Genomic DNA, 20,720 nt, shown 5'->3' with positions numbered 1-20,720 from the left:
AACCACCCCTCAGGTAGTTGTAGACAACAATAAGGTCACCCCTGAGCCTCCTCTTCTCCAGGCTAACCAATCCCAGCTCCCTCAGCCTCTCCTCGTAGGGCTGTGCTCAAGGCCTCTCCCCAGCCTTGTCGCCCTTCTCTGGACACGCTCAAGCATCTCAACATCCCTTCTAAACTGGGGGGCCCAGAACTGAACACAGTACTCAAGGTGTGGTCTAACCAGTGCAGAGTACAGGGGCAGAATGACCTCCCTGCTCCTGCTGGCCACACCATTCCTGATGCAGGCCAGGATGCCATTGGCCCTCTTGGCCACCTGGGCACACTGCTGGCTCATGTTCAGGTGGGTGTGTTAGGGGATTAGGTGCACTGCTTGCTGATGGGCAAAATTATAATGATTTTCTTCTGCAAGCTTTCAGTGAGGAGTCAGCCAAAAGTCTTCTTAATCTGTGAATGGGGTTTAATGAATCCTTGCTAAATCTGCTGTGTTGAAGACAATCTTTTGTCTTCGCATCTTCTTTGACTCATTAATACAGCATTTGGAAACTCTCCAATAATAACACCAGATAGGTCTTTTTGTGATTTCAGTTTTCATTTGGGATATATTATAACTGAACTCTGAATCAGAGTTCTGTGGTAAAACTTGTGGAAGGGCATGCAGAATGAAGCAAAGAGGTCTGCCTCTGAAACACTGTCTTTAGGTTGGGCATTTGTAGCTGTTCTTTTCCAGATTGCTACCATAATGCTTTATATAACACAAAGTGATTCTTTCAGTGCTAAAAGGCATCTCCCAGACTTTACTATCTTTTTTTTCTTTAGTAACTAATTTAGTTGGTAACTCCCCTGAGTTACAGTGTAAAACCCATCCCTTGAGAAGGTCTAGAAGGAGTAGTAGAAAGTTACAGGAAAGTTACTGGCTGTAGGCAGGTGGGGGTTGGTCTCTTCTGCCAGGCAACCAGCAACAGAACAAAGGGACACAGTCTCAAGTTGTGCCAGGCTGGATGTTAGGAGGAAGTTCTTCCCAGAGAGAGTGATTTGCCATTTGAATGGGCTGCCCAGGGAGGTGGTGGAGTTGCCATCCCTGGAGGTGTTCAAGCAACGCCTGGATGAGGCACTTAGTGCCATGGTCTAGTTGATTGGCTAGGGCTGGGTGCTAGGTTGAACTGGATGATCTTGGAGGTCTCTTCCAACCTGATGGATTCTGTGATTCTATGATACTGGACAATTTTTTTTGTTCTTAGGTTTTTAGCAATGCTGGTAGACCTGTTTTAGGTTCTGCACAACCATGTTACAGGTTCAGGAAGACTGTCCTGATCTAATACAAATGCTGGAATAAGTTGGATTGTACTTGAGCAACTGAGCAAACTTACAGTTAGCTTTGACGGAAATTTGGCAGGAGCTTTGTTGACATTGAACAGCAACCCTGAATTTTTTTCTGGCACATGGAGGGTTTGATTGGGGGGATAGTTATTTTTTTTTCTCCCTTGGCCCACCATGACAGAACAAATTATATTATTTGAAAAGTAACTCTAAACAGACTGAACCAAAATGTTGGCAGAACACAAGTGTGAAATCTCAGCCTCCATGGATAATTGTATTCTGCACCTTTTTCTTGAAGACTGGTAGATGAACTTGTCCTGGTAACAAACTCTCACAAAGGTGTACATTTATATATGTATATCTTCTCATTGTTTTAAGGTTAATGCTTTTGAAACTTATCTTCCCACATAAAACCTGGTTATGCCTAATAGAGTATTATTTGCAACTGTTCTGCTTTATCTTGAACTGTGAAGTTAAATGGAGGAGGAAGCTGAGCTGAAACAACTTAGATTTAAAAGGTATATGTAAGCTTTATTACTCCCTATGTTACCTTATGCTTTGCCTCCAAAGTTTTACATAGGAGCAAAAGGAGTGATATCATTGCCCATTAAAAAGAGGAATTCCTTGGTGCAGCAGATAAATATGTAACTGATAAATAGAGATAGAGAAGAGAGACTGCTATTACCAGCATGCTGTTAATATGCATAGAAATCTGGAGTAAGATTTTTTTTGTTGCCTTTCAACATATTTTATGCACTGCATTACTGCAAACAGTTTATCAGCATCACTTGTCATATAAATGGCAGTCCAGTCTCTTTTTGAGCAGAGAAGGACAATGTTTCAGATAAAGCCAACAATAAAAACCATTATTCAGTGTTGTTTGCATGCTTTAATTCAGGACTGGTCTAAAATGTAAAGTAATAAGAAAAAGGGGAAAAGTGCTGAAAATGCATAGAAGAAAGTTTCACCTGGATGTGTTCATTAGTTCTTTTAACTGTGCCTTGTAGGAGCTGTCATAAGCAATAGCTGGTGTTTCTCTGGACTGTAATTCAGAGGTGTGTTAGCAGAGTGCACTGTTAAAGAGGGGAGTCTGTAAAGACTTCCACCATGTTCAAGAAAAGACTGGATGAGGCACTTAGTGCCATGGTCTAGTTGACTGCATAGGGCTGGGGAACAGGTTGGACTGGATGATGTTGGAGGTCTCTTCCAACCTGGTTGATTCTATGATTCTGTCTGCAAACAAGATCACAGAATGTTGGGGGCTGGAAGGGGCCTGAAAAGATCATCCACTCCAACCCCACTACTAGAGCAGGATCTCCTCGACCAGGTCACACAGGAACATGTCCAGGCAGGTCTTGAGTACCTCCAAGGGAGGGAGATTCCACAACCCCCCTAGGAAGCCTATTCCAGTGTTCTGTCACCCTCACAGGGAAAATATTTTTCCTCATGTTTCCATGGAACTTCCTATGCCTCAACTTCCACCCATTGCCCCTTGTCCTGCCATTGGGCATCACCAGCAGAGCCTGGCTCCATCCTTTTGGCACTCGCCCTTTACATATTTATAAACATTGATGAGGTCACCCCTCAGTCTCCTCATCTCCCAAGCTAAAGAGCCCCAGCTCCCCCAATCTCTCCTCATAAGGAAGATGTTCCACTCCATCATTTTTGTGGCTTTGTGCTGGACTCTTTCAAGCAGTTACCTGAGGTCCTTCTTGAACTAGGGGGCCTAGAACTGGACACCGTACTCCAGATGCAGCCTCACCAGGGATCGGTCCTACCCAGAGATGCTGCCTAGAGTTCTTAGTTCTTCCTCCTCTTAGCCTTATCATTACTTTAATTGTTTTAATGTAGGCCAACTACAATCCAGACTCTCTTGAGCTTACTTTTCTTGCTCTTTTTTTTTCCTTGTTACTCTTTAAAGTCTTATTATTTGTGTGGCTAGCTACAAGTAACCAGGTTAATTCTAATGGCTCAAATGACCTACCTTGCATATTTCAAGATAAGATCATCCTTTCCCAAGTTAATTAGAAGTATGACAGATGTATAGTACTCATAATTAAGGTTGTGATTAAAGAACTCCCCTGGTTTTTACCTGCCTGGCTGTTGTAGCAAAAAACTCAGTTTTGAGTTAAATACTTGAACTTCCATTTTAATGGGCACAAAGGAATGAGGATGGTAATGGCCTGACAGTATCAAATTCTGCCAGCCAAGTCTGGCATATAACAGCGGCACAGAAGAATCAATTGCCATAACATCTACATGCAATTATGGAGATAACTCCAGATGTGCCAGAGATGACATGCACCCAGCTTAGACCTTCCCTCTTTATGACCTTGCCAGGATGAGGGCTGCTGCAGCCATAATTGTTAACACCATTTGTTCTTCAGTGGTAGCTGAGGAGAGAACTTGTGCCCTCGTTGCTGTCTACAACTACCTGAAGGGACATTATAGCCAGATAGGGGGGTGGCCTCTTCTCCCAGGCAAGCAGCAACAGAACAAGGGGACACAGTCTCAAGTTGTGCTGGGGAAAGTATAGGCTGGATGTTAGGAGGAAGTTCTCCACAGAGAGAGTGATTGGCATTGGAATGGGCTGCCCAGGGAGCTGGTGGAGGCACCATCCCTGGAGGTGTTCAAGCAAAGACTGGATGAGGCACTTAGTGCCATGGTCTAGTTGACTGGCAAGGGCTGGGTGCTAGGTTGGAGTGGATGATCTTGGAGGTCTCTTCCAACCTGGTTGATTCTATGATTCTTTATAAGCTGTTCTGACAGTGCCAGCTGTTACCTAGAGCTTCTGTGTGTGTATATCATGAGAGAGAGGGAAAAGATAAGGAGGTTTCATGTGGTATAGTGGTTGATGTTGCAATCACAAAACCATCTCATCTGCCTTCTTAGTGTCTCTTTCCTGGATGCAGGTCAGGAGAGGCCAAACGAACTGTGGGATGCCACTTCTTAGGTTGTCTTCAGTCCATGTTCTTGCCAATTAATCTACTGACTTGAAACACCAATTTCAGATTACATTGCCACACAGAAAGTTTGCCTGATGTAGTTTCGGTAGGACCTTGCATATATGTTCAGTTCTGGGCCCCCCAGTTTAGGAGGGACATTGAGATGCTTGAGTGTGCCCAGAGAAGGGCGACGAGGCTGGGGAGAGGCCTTGAGCACAGCCCTATGAGGAGAGGCTGAGGGAGCTGGGATTGGTTAGCCTGGAGAAGAGGAGGCTCAGGGGAGACCTTATTGTTGTCTACAACTACCTGAGGGGTGGTTGTGGCCAGGAGGAGGTTGCTCTCTTCTCTCAGGTGGCCAGCACCAGAACAAGAGGACACAGCCTCAAGCTGTGCCAGGGGAAATTTAGGCTGGAGGTGAGGAGAAAGTTCTTCACTGAGAGAGTCATTGGACACTGGAATGGGCTGCCCGGGGAGGTGGTGGAGTCGCCGTCCCTGGGGCTGTTCAAGGCAGGATTGGACGTGGCACTTGGTGCCATGGTCTGGCCTTGAGCTCTGTGGTAAAGGGTTGGACTTGATGATCTGTGAGGTCTCTTCCAACCTTGTTGATACTGTGATATCTGAGAGCAAGGGAGTTGTATTCCCTCTGTGTCCAAAAATTTCCCTCACTGTCAAGAAGAAATGTCAGAGTTTTACACCCAGGGGACATACTGATCCAGCTTTTCTTGACAGCTCTGGGTTTCCTACGCTCATGTGTTGACAGCCTCTCTGGCAACTTTGGCAGTAGATGCATGGAACTTAATTTCTGATGATTCTCTAAACTTCTTATTGGCATTATTCAGTTCTTTTTCAGTTTTGTTTTACTAAGGCATATATCTTCTAATTCATAACATCAAGCAGTATGCCTAAGTAGGCTATAACCTGTGTAGGGGGTGTTTGGCCCTGACTAGAGGCCAGATGCCGACCAAAGCTGCTCTCACTTCCCTTCTTTGACAGACAGGGGAGAGTGAAACTAAAACAACAGGCCTGTGAGTCAAGATAGAAGACATTTAATAGAATCAAAAGCAAAGCCAAGGCTGCATGCAGAAGCAAAAGCAAACACGGATGTTTGCTTCCCATCAGCAGACAGTGTTGGGTCGCTCCCAGGAAGCAAGGCTTCAGTGTGCATAGTGGTTGGTCTGGAGGACAAATGCTGTCAGCGCATGTACCCACGCTTACTCATGTCACTTAGCTTATATATCTGGGCTGACATTGTGTGGCCTGGAATACCCTTTTGGTCAGTTTCATAGAATCATAGAATCAACCAGGTTTGAAGAGACCTCCAAGATCATCCAGTCCAACCTAGCACCCAGCCCTAGCCAGTCAACTAGACCATGGCACCAAGTGCCTCATCCACTCTTTTCTTGAAGACCTCCAGGGATGGTGTCTCCACCACCTCCCTGGGCAGCCCATTCCAATGCCAGTCACTCTCTCTGCCAACAACTTCCTCCTAACATCCAGCCTAGACCTCCCCTGGCACAACTTGAGACTGTGTCCCCTTGTTCTATTGCTGGTTGCCCTGCTGTGTCCTCTCCCAAGAGCTTTCCTATCCCTCAACCTACTGTTGTGGAGGAGAAATATTGGAAAAGCACAGCCTTGGTGCCTGATTCAGCAGTAGCCAAAACACTGCTGTGTTACCAATACCCAGCTACAGGATTGCAAAACACAGCACTAGAAAGATGCTCTGGGGAGAATTAACTCCAGCTCAGCCAAACCCAGTACAGGAGGAAATGCCATCCTAGCAGTACTCAACAGCCTTTTGGTTTTGGTTGGTTTTTTTTTTGTTGTTTCAATATTCCCTTCCTTTGAGTGTTACAATTCTAAAGATAAGAGCCACTTCCAGAGCTACTAACCAAATCTGTTAAATATTTGTTAATTTATTTGATTCAATTGCTTTCCTTTCCACAACTGCAGTGCATGAGCAGAAGTTTCACTTGCTTGCATACCAGTATAGTGTCAAACAGTAGTTCTCCTTTATTCTAGAGAACCAATAGGCATTGTCATCTGGGAGCATTCAGCAAGTCACCACTGGTAAATAAAAGGTGAGGCTCCTCTATACCAGATAGAGTCCTTTTGTTTGAAGCCATGGTGCATTCATAATGCTGAGCACCTGTTGCTGCTGTGCTAGCAAAGCATTTTAAGGGTTATTGATCCATGAGAGGCACTGTCTCCTTTCCCTCCATAATTAAAACCTGCTGCTTTGTAGGGTTGTACATGATGACACAATGTACATGAGTTCATTTAATGTACTCCTTTCTCCTGCCCTTGTTTTTCTTCAAGGCCAAAGAATGCAACATTGAGCAGGTTGCTTAGTTATTCTGCCAAATGGGAGGACACCTCCTGTACAAATTATTTTGCCAAAATATTGGATGATGGCTTTAAATGTCAAATGACTGAACTAGACAAAGGGTTCTCCTGCCTTGTATTCTAGCTGGGTTTTTCCTCTCAGAGACAGGATTTGAGAGTCATCCAAGCACGTATTCTATCCAAATTTATGAGCCTTTAAGTACAATAAGTCAGGAAAGACTTCCTTTATGAATCCCACAAAGGCATTAGAGGTGGCTGGAAAATTCAATACCCTGAGGACTGAAGTGTCTACATGCAACTAGGAGAAATGCAGATGTGCAGGGGATTTTTCTGGTGGGACTTTGAGTGCTGGAATAGAAATAGCACATGGATATTGGACTTGGCATTTAAATGCAGTGAAGTGCTGAAACATCCTTAGGTGGTGACAAAGTACAGTAACTTTAGAATTTTCTTCTTTGTCTGTCTTGGGAATACTTTCTGCCTTTTTACACACCTTATCTATTTCATGTGACTCCACCATGGGCTCTTTAATGTGAGGAATACCTGCAAAGCACCTGGGGAACTTGGCTAGCAATGATTAGCAGTTTTACAATCTAAAAATGTTTCCTCTTTTTCCTTCTTAAAGACACCTCTCTTAAAACGTGGGATAGTCTTTGTCATGTCAGTTTTATTACACTGCAGCTCAAATACTGTACATTTTGTGTCAACTGACCTTCATTATATCATCAGAAGCCACTCTTTTTTTTTAACTTACTGTGAAAACTACCCCTATCATGAAATTGTAGCATGGTCTGGGTTGGAAGGGACCTCCAAAGGTCATCTAGTCCAGTCTCCTCTGCAGTCAGCAGGGACATGCTCAACTAGTTCAGTCTGACTAGTGTTGGGAATAGTAATATTAAATGTAGTGATTCTATAGAGTTGTCTGAGTATTATACACTGGAGCATAAGCCATGGCCAGGCGAGAGTGCAGGAGCTCACAAGTACTGAGTTGAGATAAAACAGAAGGTTGGGAGGATCTTAGAGAATGGTGTAACAAACATAAGCAAATGTAAGGCTGGAGCCTGTGGGTTTTGCCTGTCTCTGCTGACTTGGATTGCTTAGACACAATGTATGTGTTGTGGAGAGAATGTGATGAATGTCTGCTCTAATTAGTGTGTCATTTCTAACACAAGTACATGTAACCTATTAGAGTTTAATACAATTTGTAGCCTTCTGATGAAAGGCATAAAAACACATGTTTGGAATGCAATAAATGGATTGGATTGGCTTGTGTCAGGCCCTCTCCCCATCTCTTCTGGTGCTTATGGCATTGAAGCCTGTGGCAGCCCAGAGCCTTGTTGAGCCTCACACTGAATATCTCCAGGTGTGCTGGTTTGAGGCTAATTGGAATATTTTACTGAGAAATTAAATCCTTGGCTGTGAGAAGAAAAAAAAACCCAACAGTACCTTATATCATTATTCTTCTGCTGAGAAACACAACTAGTCAACATGTAGATAAGACACTCACTTCTTACACACTGCTCATTTAGCTCTCACTTCTGTTCTGCTCCTTCTTTCTGGTGGTCTGGTCTCTGTGCTTGCCTCTGCCTTAATTCTAATCCGACCTAACCCTTTTTCCTCTAACCTCATTGTCATCTTTTTTGACATGTCACCTCAGATCTCCAGGTTTATCATGTGAGATATACATGGATTGATCTGGTTATTTCTGAAGGGAGGGATAGAGGGAGGGGGAAGGGGATTTGGGTCAGGAGCCCCTCCTAGGGACTCTGATTTCTGGGAGGGGTTTTGTGTTTCAGTATTACTTTTAACTTGCATATAACTGTATATATTTGTGTATATATGCTTGTAAATTGTGCTAAGCTGTAAATATAGCTTCATTTCTTAACTTCCAGCTGGCTGAGTCCAGTCTGGATGATTTTCTTAAGTGTGAGGGGGTGAGTAACACCCAAACCATCACACCAGGGATGGGACTCAATCCACCTCCCTGGGCAACCTGTTCCAGTAATACACCACCCTCATAGTGAAAAACTTGTTCCTAAGATCCAATCTAAATCTGCTCTTCTCTAGTTTGAAGCCATTGCCCCTTGTCCTATCACTATAGGCCTTTCTAAACAGTCTCAAGCCTTTTTGTAGGCCCCCTTCAGGTACTGGAAGACTGCTATTAGGTGTCCCTGGAGCCTCCTCTTCTCCTGACTGAACAACCCCATCACCTTCAGCTTGTCCTCATAAAGGAGGTGTTCCTACACCCAATCATTTTTGTGGCCATCCTCTTGGCCCCGCTCCATCAGGTCCATGTCCCTCCTATATTGAAGGCTCCAGAGCTGGACACAGTACTCCAGGTGAGGTCTCACCAGAGCAGAGTAAAGTGGCAGAATCACCTCTCTGTGTGCTTTTATACTATAGTTCATGCCCTGGGACTCCAGGGATTAAGAATTTTATTTCTTATTCCATGACATTCAGAGCTTGAACAGTAATTAAAATGAATGCTTTCATTATGCACAAGCCATTTATGGAAATGTGATCTCATCTGGGCATCTGCAAGATAATGCAAGCCAATTAAAATATCCTGGAGGTTGTGTGACTTTGAAACTATCTTTACAGTCATAAAAATGTGTTCTTTAAAAAACAACAACAACAACAACAAAAAAAACAAACGAAAGTCAAACTAATGTGCTTTAGAATCCATACTAATTGAGATCTCATCATAGTGAGACAGTAATGTCATTGCTCAAGAAAGCAATCTGGAAAGTAGCCAAGAGGAGAGGGACCTGAGGGTACTGATAGATAGTAGCTGAAGATGAGGCAGCAGTGTGCCCAGGTGGGCAGCAGTGCCAATGCTATCCTGGCCTAGATCAGGAGCAGTGTGGCCAGTAGGACAAGGGAGGTTATTCTTCCCCTGTACTCAGCACTGGTCAGGCCACATCTTGAGTGCTGTGTCCAGTTCTGGGCTCCTCAATTCAAGAGAGATGTTGAGGTGCTGGAAGGTGTCCAGAGAAGGGTGACAAAGGTGGTGAGGGGCCTGGAACACAACCCTATGAGAAGAGGCTGAGGGAGCTGGGGGTGTGCAGCCTGGGGAAGAGAAGGCTTAGGGCAGAGCTCATTGCTGTCTACAACTACCCGAAGGGACATTGTAGCCAGGTGGGGGGTGGCCTCTTCTCCCAGGCAAGCAGCAATAGAACAAGGGGACAGAGTCTCAAGTTGTGCCGGGGTAGGTATAGGCTGGGTGTTAGGAGGAAGTTCTTGCCAGAGAGAGTGATTGGCATTGGAATGGGCTGCCCAGAGAGGTGGTGGAGTCGCTGTCCCTGGAGGTCTTCAAGAAAAGACTGAGGCACTTAGTACCACCATGGTCTAGTTGATTGGATAGGGCTGGGTGCTAGGTTGACTGGATGACCTTGGAGGTCTCTTCCAACCTGGTTGATTCTATGATTTTATATATATATATATATATATATATATAATATTATATATATTTGATATATATATATATATATATATTTGGGATATACTTTCTGGAAAAGGAGTGGGTGTAGTTGATCTGAATGATTAAGTTTTGGGTTGTTTGGTTTTAATCCCATTTTTCATCCGGTAATCTCAATGAGACACCTGCTGCCTTTCTGCTTATTTCACCTACATGGGAAGACAGGAGTTGAGTGTCTGGACTATTGCCAAGACTACAAATGAGCCCTGCAGCAGTGCTGATGGGAATCATAGCTGAGAGCAGCCTGTTGCATTGATCAGAGACCATCTTTAAGATTTCAAATGGTTTATGAGTGAAGAAGGTAGCAAAGTGGAGTAAGCCAAGAATGTTCTGGCTGATAACTTGTTATGCTTCTGTAATTTGATCACACCAGATCATAGGCCTTTTGTATGGCTAGTAGCTTCCCAGATCTCACTTTATGCAGAGTAGCAGACCAAGCTTGCTGATGTTTTTTTTACTGCTTCATAGATAGGCTTTGACCATCACTTCCTTGGTGCACTTGGTACCCGACTTCTCTGTCATTCACTTGTTGCGAGCAGGTTACTGGCACTTGTGACAGAAAGAGTTGGGCATACATATGCAAACTTTTCACAGTTCAGCTCTGCTAAGGTAGGTGATTCAAAAAAAAAAGAAGAGGAGGAGAAAATATTTTGAATAGAAGCATTTCTCAAAGAGCAAAGGCTTAGAAGAATATAAGGATGCCTGACCTGGTATATGCTTCCATGTGCTGCGGTATATGGCTTCCAGGTTTTGATCTGTGGAAAGCATTAGGTGTTAAAACTATACAAAGTCAGGATGGTGCAAGAGAGCAGAAAATCACAGGAAGCAAATGAGGCTTTGCAAGCAGGGAAAATGAGGACATGCAAACCTCTGAAGAAGATTAGTCATGGGCCTGGCTGTCTATCTTGGCTCTTAGCACGATAAGAAGAGATTTGTCAGTGGGAGATGACAGTTGTTTGTCTCTGTTTATGAACTCTGTGCTGCATCTGTGTTTTACACAGCAGTGTTTTCCTTAAATACTGAATATATTATTTAGCAAGCTGCTGAGCTCTCACAACTATTAGAACTGTCAATAACATTTTAGGGTGGTTAACAGCTGAGAAAGTGAGGCCCAACAGCTGGCTGCCAGGCTGCTCAGTGGTTTAGAAGTCTCTTAGTGCCCAGCAAAAGTGGTTGATTTTGAAGTTTAAAATCAGGCAGTTAAGGACTGAGCAGCAGGTGGAAATAATAGCCCTTATAACTTAGGTCCTTATAGAATCATAGAATCAACTAGGTTGGAAGAGACCTCCAAGATCATCCAGCCCAACCTAGCACTCAGCCCTAGCCAGTCAACTAGACCATGGCACTAAGTGCCTCATCCAGTTCTCAGCAATTGACATCATTGAGGGCTTTTGTAATTCTGTAGGATTTACACTGTGGTCAGGAGAAGAGAAATTCCCCATCACTGGCACTTGTCTGTGTGCCAGCAAATGCAGTGGATTGCAGAGAAATTTGCAGAGTTCCTATCAAGGGATAAGAAGTGCAGCATTCTTAGTCATTTGTAGTTTGGGTTAGATTTCTTTCTCCAGCAAGCTCAAATTCTGTAGCTTATATCTCTGCTTTAATGCTGAGGTAGCCTGTCTAACACTTGTAAGATGAGAAACTCCATTTTACCCACGTCACAGAAAAGGAAAACTATAAAGAAGAAAGTTGGCTCAGAAACTTTGTTTTGCTTGAAGGGTAAATACTAAATATCTTCAAAAGGTATTTTATCCTAGGCCTGTTGTACTTCAAAGGAGTGGAATGTCCTTCTCTGTTCTCATTACTCCTAGTATTTATCCACATTACTTAGAGTCAAGGCAAGATAACATATATAAACAAATGTAAAACTGCCATTGCATAATGGTCTTCTTGGAACACCTTTTATACTAAAACTACCTTCTGTAAGAACAGGGTTGAGCTTCTGAGTGGTATTTTATTTACAAAACAAAGAAGCAAAAATAACCAAACCACCAGACCAAAAAAACCTCAAACCCCACAAAAAAGCCAAACCCAAACCAACCTTGGAATAAGGTTGTGGCAAGATGCAGTTTGTCTCCTGAGGAAAACATTTGTAAAGATGCAGTATGTGTCAGCACATAGAAACCTTTTAGTTTGACTCTCAAAATGCAAAGAAGGTTATCTATGTCCTCCAGAAAAACAGCAAACTTGTCTGTGGGTGAGCTGCTCATCTGCAGAGATTTCAAGTTCCCCTGCAGTTTTTAAATGCTTGATTTTCAGTAAAGGATATTTTTTTTTCTCTTCCCTGGTGCAAAATAACTCCAGAGAAGAATATTTTCCCAAGCAGAGACTGAGTAGTGGTGATGAGTGTTCCACAGCTTTCAGAGTGCAAGTGATGCTCTATTAGATTTGTCTGCTTCTCTTCACCTGCAGGTCAGCAATTTTTTAGTTCCTTATGAAGGCTCTGAAATGTTTGTGGAGATCATCACTGCTTCGAGTGAAGATCCAGCTTGCATTCCAGACATGATCTACTTTACTGCTTCAAGTTACATTGTCATTTTTTTAACCATTTCACCAGTATGTGGAAACTAAAATAAAAGATGAGGAAAATGATGCTTTACAGGAACCAAAGGACAATAATCTTTCCCAAGCACGTATCTCTTTGCCTCCTTTATCTCTTTAACTTGCAAGCTCTGATCAGGCACTGTGGCGAAGTTGTTTGTTTTGCTAAAGAGATTATCTCAGGGTGCTGAGCATTAGTAGCTGTCACAGAACCTACCCATTTAAAAAAAAGCAAAACAACCACAACCCTAACACCACAGAAAAGCATCTAATAAGGCAAATGGTTAACAGCCAGTAGAGCCAACTTACCTGGTGTCCCAAATTTCCTTGCAAAGCAGAGAACTGTGGTTCCTAGAGGCTGAGAAGTTGTAGGGATCAATACATTCATGTTAATGTGATTGGTATTTGCTGGTACACTTAACCCAAGAAACTCATGGTGTTTGAGATCAAGGAAAACATGAATTCTGACACTGAGGCAATGTTCTACTTTGAAGCAGAGGATAGGAGGTCAGGCTCTCTCAGTCTTCAGTGGGGTAGGAGGGATTGGAGAGTGAAGTGGGGATTGAAGGAGCGCGTCTCCAGACACTGAAGAAACCACACCATAGTACCTTTCACCATGCTATCCCATGCACTCACCACTGTTCCCAGTAGATTACAGTCCCACTCCCTTTCTTGTCAAAGTAGTGTTTAGATGGGGATTTTGGTCTTTATTTCTCCTCCTAAGTTCAAGACAGAACAAGCCTTCTGTCATGAAATGGGGTTTATGAATCGTTTTTTAGCTGCTCATTATCACAGAATCATAGAATCAACCAGATTGGAAGAGACCTCCAAGATCATCCAGTCCAACCTAGCACCCAGCCCTATCCAATCAACTAGACCATGGCACTAAGTGCCTCATCCAGGCTTTTCTTCAACACCTCCAGGGACAGTGACTCCACCACCTCCCTGGGCAGCCCATTCCAATGCCAATCACTCTCTCTGCCAACAACTTCCTCCTAACATCCAGCCTAGACCTCCCCCGGCACAACTTGAGACTGTGTCCCCTTGTTCTGTTGCTGGTTGCCTGGGAGAAGAGAGCAGTCCCACCTGGCTACAGCCTCCCTTCAGGTAGTTATAGACAGCAGTGAGGTCCCCCCTGAGCCTCCTCTTCTCCAGGCTAAACACCCCCAGCTCCCTCAGCCTCTCCTCACAGGGTTTGTGTTCCAGGCCCCTCACCAGCTTTGTCACCCTTCTCTGGACACCTTCCAGCACCTCAACATCTCTCTTGAATTGAGGGGCCCAGAACTGGACACAGCACTCAAGGTGTGGCCTGCCCAGTGCTGAGTACAGGGGAAGAATAACCTCCCTTGTCCTACTGGCCACACTGTTCCTGATGCAGGCCAGGATGCCATTGGCTCTCTTGGCTACCTGGGCACACTGCTGGCTCATCTTCAGCCTACTTATCCTCCGGTACCCCCAGGTCTCTCTCTACCTGACTGCTCTCAGCCACTCTGTCCCCAGCCTGTAGTGCTTCTTGGGGTTGTTGTGGCCAAAGTGCCGAACCCTGCACTTGGCCTGGTTAAATCTCATCCCATTGACTATAATGCAGGTACTGGAAATACTCTGGGCTGGGGAGTCCTCACGTAACTAATGTCTCATTTCACATGATATGTATGTGTCTGTGTCATCTCAGGAATAACTTGTATATATTTTTTCCTTCCTCTTCTGTTATACTGATAGAAATGAGTGTGAGAATTGATTCTAAATCATGCAAAGCTTGTGATTAAAATATGAAAGGCTTCTGGCTATCGAGTCCAGGGCCACAGCTGATCACGGGGTTGTCTTTCCTTCCATGGTCGGATGTAGGAGACAGCAGTAAATAATCTGTTGGGTTGTACTTCTGACACCAGCAGTTACAGCTTCTTGGGAGGAAGCTGTTTGATTATGCCATCTCCTTTATCCCAGTAGAATCTGGTGCTAAGAAGCTTCTAATGTGTGCACTGAAGGTGAAAAGAACAGTAGCTAAAAGCATATGGGTGGAGAAGGGAGACAAAAATACATGAAACTTATTTTTTTCCCTTCCTCTCTCTCTCAAGGTTTTGCTCTGTATAACATACACCTCCACATTTGAGCTGAATGGCAGTTCAGTGTTGAAGATTGCTGAGGTAAGTGCTGCTGCATACTACTGCTTGTGCCTCTTTACATTCTCCCACTACCTAGAGTGTGCCTCCCATACATACCCAGGCACTGTACTAGTCTACATCACAATTACCACCTTAAGGACTGGTATTTCTGTATGTTGAGTCTGAAGGAATAGCTATGAGTTGGTCAGGGTTTATAGTCTTGCATGGGAAGGCACTTTTGGAGACTGACTGCCAGTTGTATAATACAGTGTTGCACACTTACTGCTCTTCATACTTAATTTCTTTTGCCTTTTGCAATGGAAAAATTGCCCTGAGTTCTTTACAAAGCAGCCCTGTACTGATTTCTTACCTGGTGCAAGTCTAAAACTAATGAAGTTTCCTTGAGAGGTGTGTAGGCTGTAATGTGCCATGTTAGTTGTGAGTGCCACATTGTGTCTTTGCTCTAATACATTCAGGCAGAAGATTTATTGCACCTCTAGATAAATGGTATTTTCCTGGTGCTATTAGTCACTCTTCTGTCTTAATGCCATTAGATTTTAGTCTGAATTAAATTGTAAAGGAGCTTTGACTGTAGAAAAACACACCTGCAGGTCTCCTAAGTGAGCCTTTGTAGATGGGTGGTATTTTTAGTCCCCTCTGTAACAAGCCATAGGGCTGTTTGTTTAGGTTAGAGAAGGTGCAGAGGAGTACTTAATCCTCTGCAGAGCACATGCTGTTGTACGCAGAGCATTTATATTGCTAACAAGATAATGTTAGAGTTTATGTCCATGGAGCAGTGTAGGAGATTATGTACCAGTCCTACACTCCAGCTATATGTGAACGTTTAAAGATGAGTTCCTTCTCAGATTTCAGTATTTTGGGTGGGTCTTTTAGTAAGAAAGAAAAATTCCATGTGAAAACGGATCACTTTACCTGGAAGTTACAGTATTTTCTAAGTTTAGGAATGAAGCTGACCTTGCACTGTCCTATTGGAAACCACTAATAGAAATGCAGAAATAACAGAGAACCAAAGAAAACAGCTGCCAGTTTCTAGCATAGAGGCCCTTAAAGGCAGGGATAACACACAAACCATTTTGTATATAACATATGCAGGATGAGAAAGAAGTATTAATCATTCCAGATGTCTTGCACAGCGTAGACTGATTTCTTTTGTGCTATATGAGGCCATAAGGTATAGCTATTTTTTGAGGTCTCCATGAGCTCCCTGTAGCAAGGATGAACTGAACTGGTATTTAGAGCAAGCCAGAACTTCTACCAAAGTTTTGCTAAACCCTTTTTACATCAGTGTGCCAAACTGAAGAAAATACAGATAGTTTCCCTTGCTGCAGATTTCCTCAGCAAACTTTCTAACATGCAAGGCAAAAGCTGATAAATTCAGCTTAGTGCATCACTTGTTGTCGACAAAGAGCTCTAGCTTAGACAAAATACTTGCTGGTAAAAGTGTGTAATGACTCTAAACCCTTCACGTTTCAATCTTCAAGAGCACTGCCTAAGACTGGGGGAAGTGTGCAGAGCTGTATCAGCTGTATCTGTTTTCTCTGTAAATTTGGGTAACAATAGGGTCGTTACTCATTTAAAGCCTCCTGGAAAACGGTAGTTTCCTTTCAGAGATTTGAGTGAAATTCTGCTGTTCTTAGTAGTTGTACTTCACTTTTTTCCCCCTTTCTTTCTCTTCTTTTCCCCCATAGAACCTTTGTCAGTATAGTGGTACAAATTGGCACAGTGATAGTTTGCCCTTTTTCTGTTAAGAGTGAATGCAAGCTCTGTGGCAAGCTGGTGAGATGTGCCAGCAAAGCAAATAAAAGTTTCATTTCCTTTAGGGATTAAAACAAGCTGTAACACAGAGCATGCATGTTACTGCTTGGAACGTTTGGAGGTACAGCTATTTTCCCCACTGTCCTAAAGAAAACATTGCCTAGGTGAATGTTTAAGTCTTTTTAATTAGCAAGTCTCACCAAATGCATAAAGGCTTCCTCTGATTCCTCCTGGGCAGGTTGTAGATAAGGCAAAGACTAACAGCTGGAATTAATATGCCTTCATATCCAAATCCTGCAATGTATAAGCAGTAGGAAACAGAAAATTTATTTCCTGAACTCAGCATTTGTCTGTCCTCAGCATTGTTCTGATTTGCTCTAAAGGATAGGTGGCAGAGAGGAGCTCCAGCTATTTGACATGCCTTTCCAAGTCAGTCCCTCAGTTTTCCTAGCCTGCCCTCTGTAGCAAAGTGGAGCCATTGCAGAATTAGAAAAGTGCTGGCTGTGATTTTAGACCTCTCTGAGGACGTTCTCTGATAAACAAGGGTACAGTCTGGCCATTTTGCACTGCCTGATTATTCTCAGTTCATGTGTACAAAATAAGATCACCTTAAATCTTTCTGAATGCTATCAGCTTCAAATTAAAGAAGCATCCCACCTGAAGTGTGCTGTGTTATGTGGATTAACAGTATTGAAAACAGACTCATTCTTTCTCTGTGCACCTTCCCATGCTTGCCTAGACCCCTGCAAGAAAATGTAATTCATGCTATTGCTTCTTTTCATGTGTGCATTTGTTACTCCCATGTCATTTGGAGGTTGGTTTGATTCCCTTGTGTTTCATTAGCTAACCCTTCTGTGTTTTGCTCTTAGTTGTGTTTTGCATGCCATAGAGCTGGAAGTCCCCGAATGCATGAAATGATCAAAATGTCCATTGCACACCTCTCTGGGGCCCTGAGCTCTCACATTTTTACTGCTGCTTCTTCATCAATGGCTTTTCAAAAGGTACTTTGCCCAAACATTTTAAACAAGGAGCTCAGGTTGGAGCTCAAGTGGAAAGTATTGCTGCTCATTCTCTGGCATGGGGAGGGAAAAGAAGAAGGAGATAACAACCATGCTCTTTCCAGAAAGTCAGCCTGCCTCTAAGAGTGGTATTTCATCAATTAATTCAGGTAATTTAGAAGAAAAGTTACAGCTCAAGAGAATCATCTCAGCAGCACTGGAATGACGTGGCCTCTGTGAAGGACTTTGCACACTTAAAAGGCTTTAGGAGGTTTTGTCTACTGGATTTTAGGTGCTGAATGATGGGCAGAATTGGTCCAGGCCTTTTAATTTACAAAACCATCTTCATCTCTGACTGATTGTTCTCAAGCTAAACAAAATCCCTTATTTATTTGAGAGGATCTCAGAATCTTGACAAAGAAAAACAAGTATGAGGTGTGCTGTCAGTTTGGTCCCTTATACCCTGCAAATACAACTGCAACCTCTTCTGGTGCACTGCCAAAGGAGATAATCAGTCTCTGTGATTTGCAATGTTTCTAGCATGAGATAATGAGTGACATAGATACACATAGAAAGCTCTGGAATGCTGTCTCTCCATGTACTTGGGAAATAAGGGAAAATAGGGCAAGACCCATAATTAAGTAGCTTCCATGTGCAATGTCTTGGACCAGTCAGCTAAGGTCCAGTTTGTATCCAGCACAATCATGTTTTCTTGTGCTTGTGGCTTTGTTGAAATTCTGATGTCTGAGGCTGCCCAAAGCAAGGAGACTTTTTTAGGAACATAGCTATATTGTTTTCCACTCCACTCTAACAAGTACAGGAGTCTGCCAGCAACAACACATTAATCTTAAACTTTATAGCCTCAGGCCCACAGCCTTTCTTTCTTGGTCGGTGAAATAGCTGGGTTTAATTTCAGTAGGAGTTAAAATCAATCAAGACTCTTGTCCTTTGTCAATACTGACTAGGCCATGTAATCAGATCAATCTTTCCCTCCCTAACAGCCTTGTTAGAGAACTATAAAAATGGCTTTACCTCATAGAGTCTCCTTCTCACTCAAAAATGTGCACCAGCTGCATTTATGTGTACTCCTCATGCATGGAATTTATACTATACATATATAGAATGTATTTGTTCCCAGCTAGTTTAATCTGTGTTCCTTGTTCTTCTGACTAGCTGTAGATCCAAATGATGGCAGAATGAAGCCACAGAGACTGAACAGTATCTGAACAGCCACTTACATTTGTGGGTTTTTCTATAATCATTGTTAATGCTAAAGCTCAGCCTAGGTCAAAGGACCAAAAGAGATGGTCTGAGAAGATTGTATTGTACAGTTCTGTTGCAAACCCACTCAGCTCCAAGACGACTCAGTAGTCACTATGCAGCAGTTACAGTGGTTACTACAGTTACAGTAGCTCTTACAGAGACCAACACTTCCCACAGAAAATCCAGTCGAGGGTAGGAACTGCACTTGGCTGTGTGCTGTCCCCAGGATCCTAGCTACATTATGCTTTGGCAACTATTTCCATAGCATCGTCTGGGGCAAAAATGAAGCACAAGTCTGGTCACAGCACAATGTCAAAAAGGTGCCACCAGCTGGGCATGGAGCCAGAATTGGATGACCCATGAATGTTTTTCATAGAATCCTATAGTCATAGAATCATCCAGGTTGGAAGAGACCTCCAAGATCATCCAGTCCAACCTAGCACCCAGCCCTAGCCAGTCAACTAGACCATGGCACTAAATGCCTCATCCAGGCTTTGCTTGAACACCTCCAGGGATGGTGACTCCACCACCTCCCTGGGCAGCCCATTCCAATGGCGATCACTCTCTCTGCCAACAACTTCCTCCTAACATCCAGCCTATACCTTCCCCAGTACAACTTGAGACTGTGTCCCCTTGTTCTCTTGCTGATTGCCTGGGATAAGAAACCAACTTCGACCTAGCCACAGCTTCTATTCAGGTAGTTGTAGACCACAATGAGATCACCCCTGAGCCTCCTCTTCTCCAGGACAGCTACTCACAACAGTCATGTCCTCTAGTGTCTCATGTACACAAAGCCAAGACAGACAATCCTCAGAGAACAATACAGTTTTTCTCCATTAAAGCTACCAAGGACATCAAAGGTGAGGGAAAGAGCAATAGAACCTCCACCAGCCTGCAGACCATGTACCTCCATGCACAGTTCTTCCCTTTGGGCTGAAACCTGCAGTTTTGGAGTATTCAGCAGCCAGTATCAGAGCTCCCCGGGATGCTGCAGGGGTGACACATACCATAGCAGCACACATATACACACATCCACAGCTCAGTATCAGTATCCATTAATACCTTGACTTCTGTGAGATCTCTGAGATGAGGAGCCCTTGGCTTGAACGCCAGCAGTGTGCTCTTGTGACCAGGAGGGCCAATGCCATTCTGAAGTGTATTAAAAGGGATGTGGTTAGTAGGTTGAGAGAGGTTCTCCTCTCTCTCTATTCTGTCCTGGTGAGGCTGCACTTGGAGTACTGTGTCAGTTCTGTGCCTTCCAGTTCTGGGCCTCCCAGTTCAAGAAGGACAGAAAACTGCTTGAGAGAGTTCAGCGCAGAACCACAAAGATGATTAAAGGAATGGAACATCTTTTCTATGAGGAGAGCCTGAAGGAGCTGGGACTCTTTAGCTTGGAGAAGAGGAGACTGAGAGGTGACCTCATTAATGTTTATAAACATGTAAAGGGTGAGTGCCAAGAGGATGGAGTCAGACTCTTCTTGATGATGCCCAATGACAGGACAAGGGGCAGTGGGTGGAAGTTGAGGCATAGGAAGCTCCATGGAAACACGAGGAGGAAGTTTTTCTCTGTGAGGGTGACAGAACTCTGGAACAGGCTGCCCAGGGTGGTTGTGGAGTCTCCCTCTCTGGAGATACTTAAGACCCACCTGGATGTGTTCCTGTGTGATCTGGTATAGGTGGTTCTGCCTGGGGCGGGGGGGGGGGGTGGACTGGATGATCTTTCAAGGTCCCAGCTCCTCACATTCTGTGATTTGTGTTATTTGTGGTAAAAGGTTTTTGTATTCTCTATATTAGGAAAGGCCTTCAAAGGCTTTCAGATGTTCTGCAGTATGTAATAATGATGATATGAAATGTGGTAAATACCTGTAAATCAGAAGCCACAAGAGTTGGAGAGTATTTACTTTGCAGATGCAGACTTGCAGAATGATAATTACAAATAAGCATCCAGAAATGAACAG

General features: G+C 43.6%; 1 protein-coding gene and 1 long non-coding RNA gene across 2 annotated transcripts in view; both read left to right on the top strand.

Moving 5' to 3' along the window:
• ARFGEF3 (ARFGEF family member 3) overlaps positions 1-20,720 on the top strand; it is a 104,740-nt gene that overhangs the window by 27,673 nt on the left and 56,347 nt on the right. Inside the window, exon 5 of the mRNA XM_064169355.1 lies at positions 14,699-14,767. Coding sequence (XP_064025425.1) covers positions 14,699-14,767 — 69 coding nt within the window. The remainder of the gene's footprint in view (positions 1-14,698; positions 14,768-20,720) is intronic.
• Positions 1,616-12,679, top strand: LOC135189229 (uncharacterized). The gene is made up of 2 exons (XR_010307979.1): positions 1,616-1,834; positions 12,495-12,679. It is a non-coding gene; the product is annotated as an uncharacterized LOC135189229 (long non-coding RNA).

Source organism: Pogoniulus pusillus, chromosome 31 (genome assembly GCF_015220805.1).
Source record: "Pogoniulus pusillus isolate bPogPus1 chromosome 31, bPogPus1.pri, whole genome shotgun sequence".
In the NCBI taxonomy this organism is placed as follows: Eukaryota; Metazoa; Chordata; class Aves; order Piciformes; family Lybiidae; genus Pogoniulus; species Pogoniulus pusillus.
The sequence above is the reverse complement of the archived record's forward strand: the minus strand, read 5'-3'. Positions and strand labels throughout refer to the sequence as shown.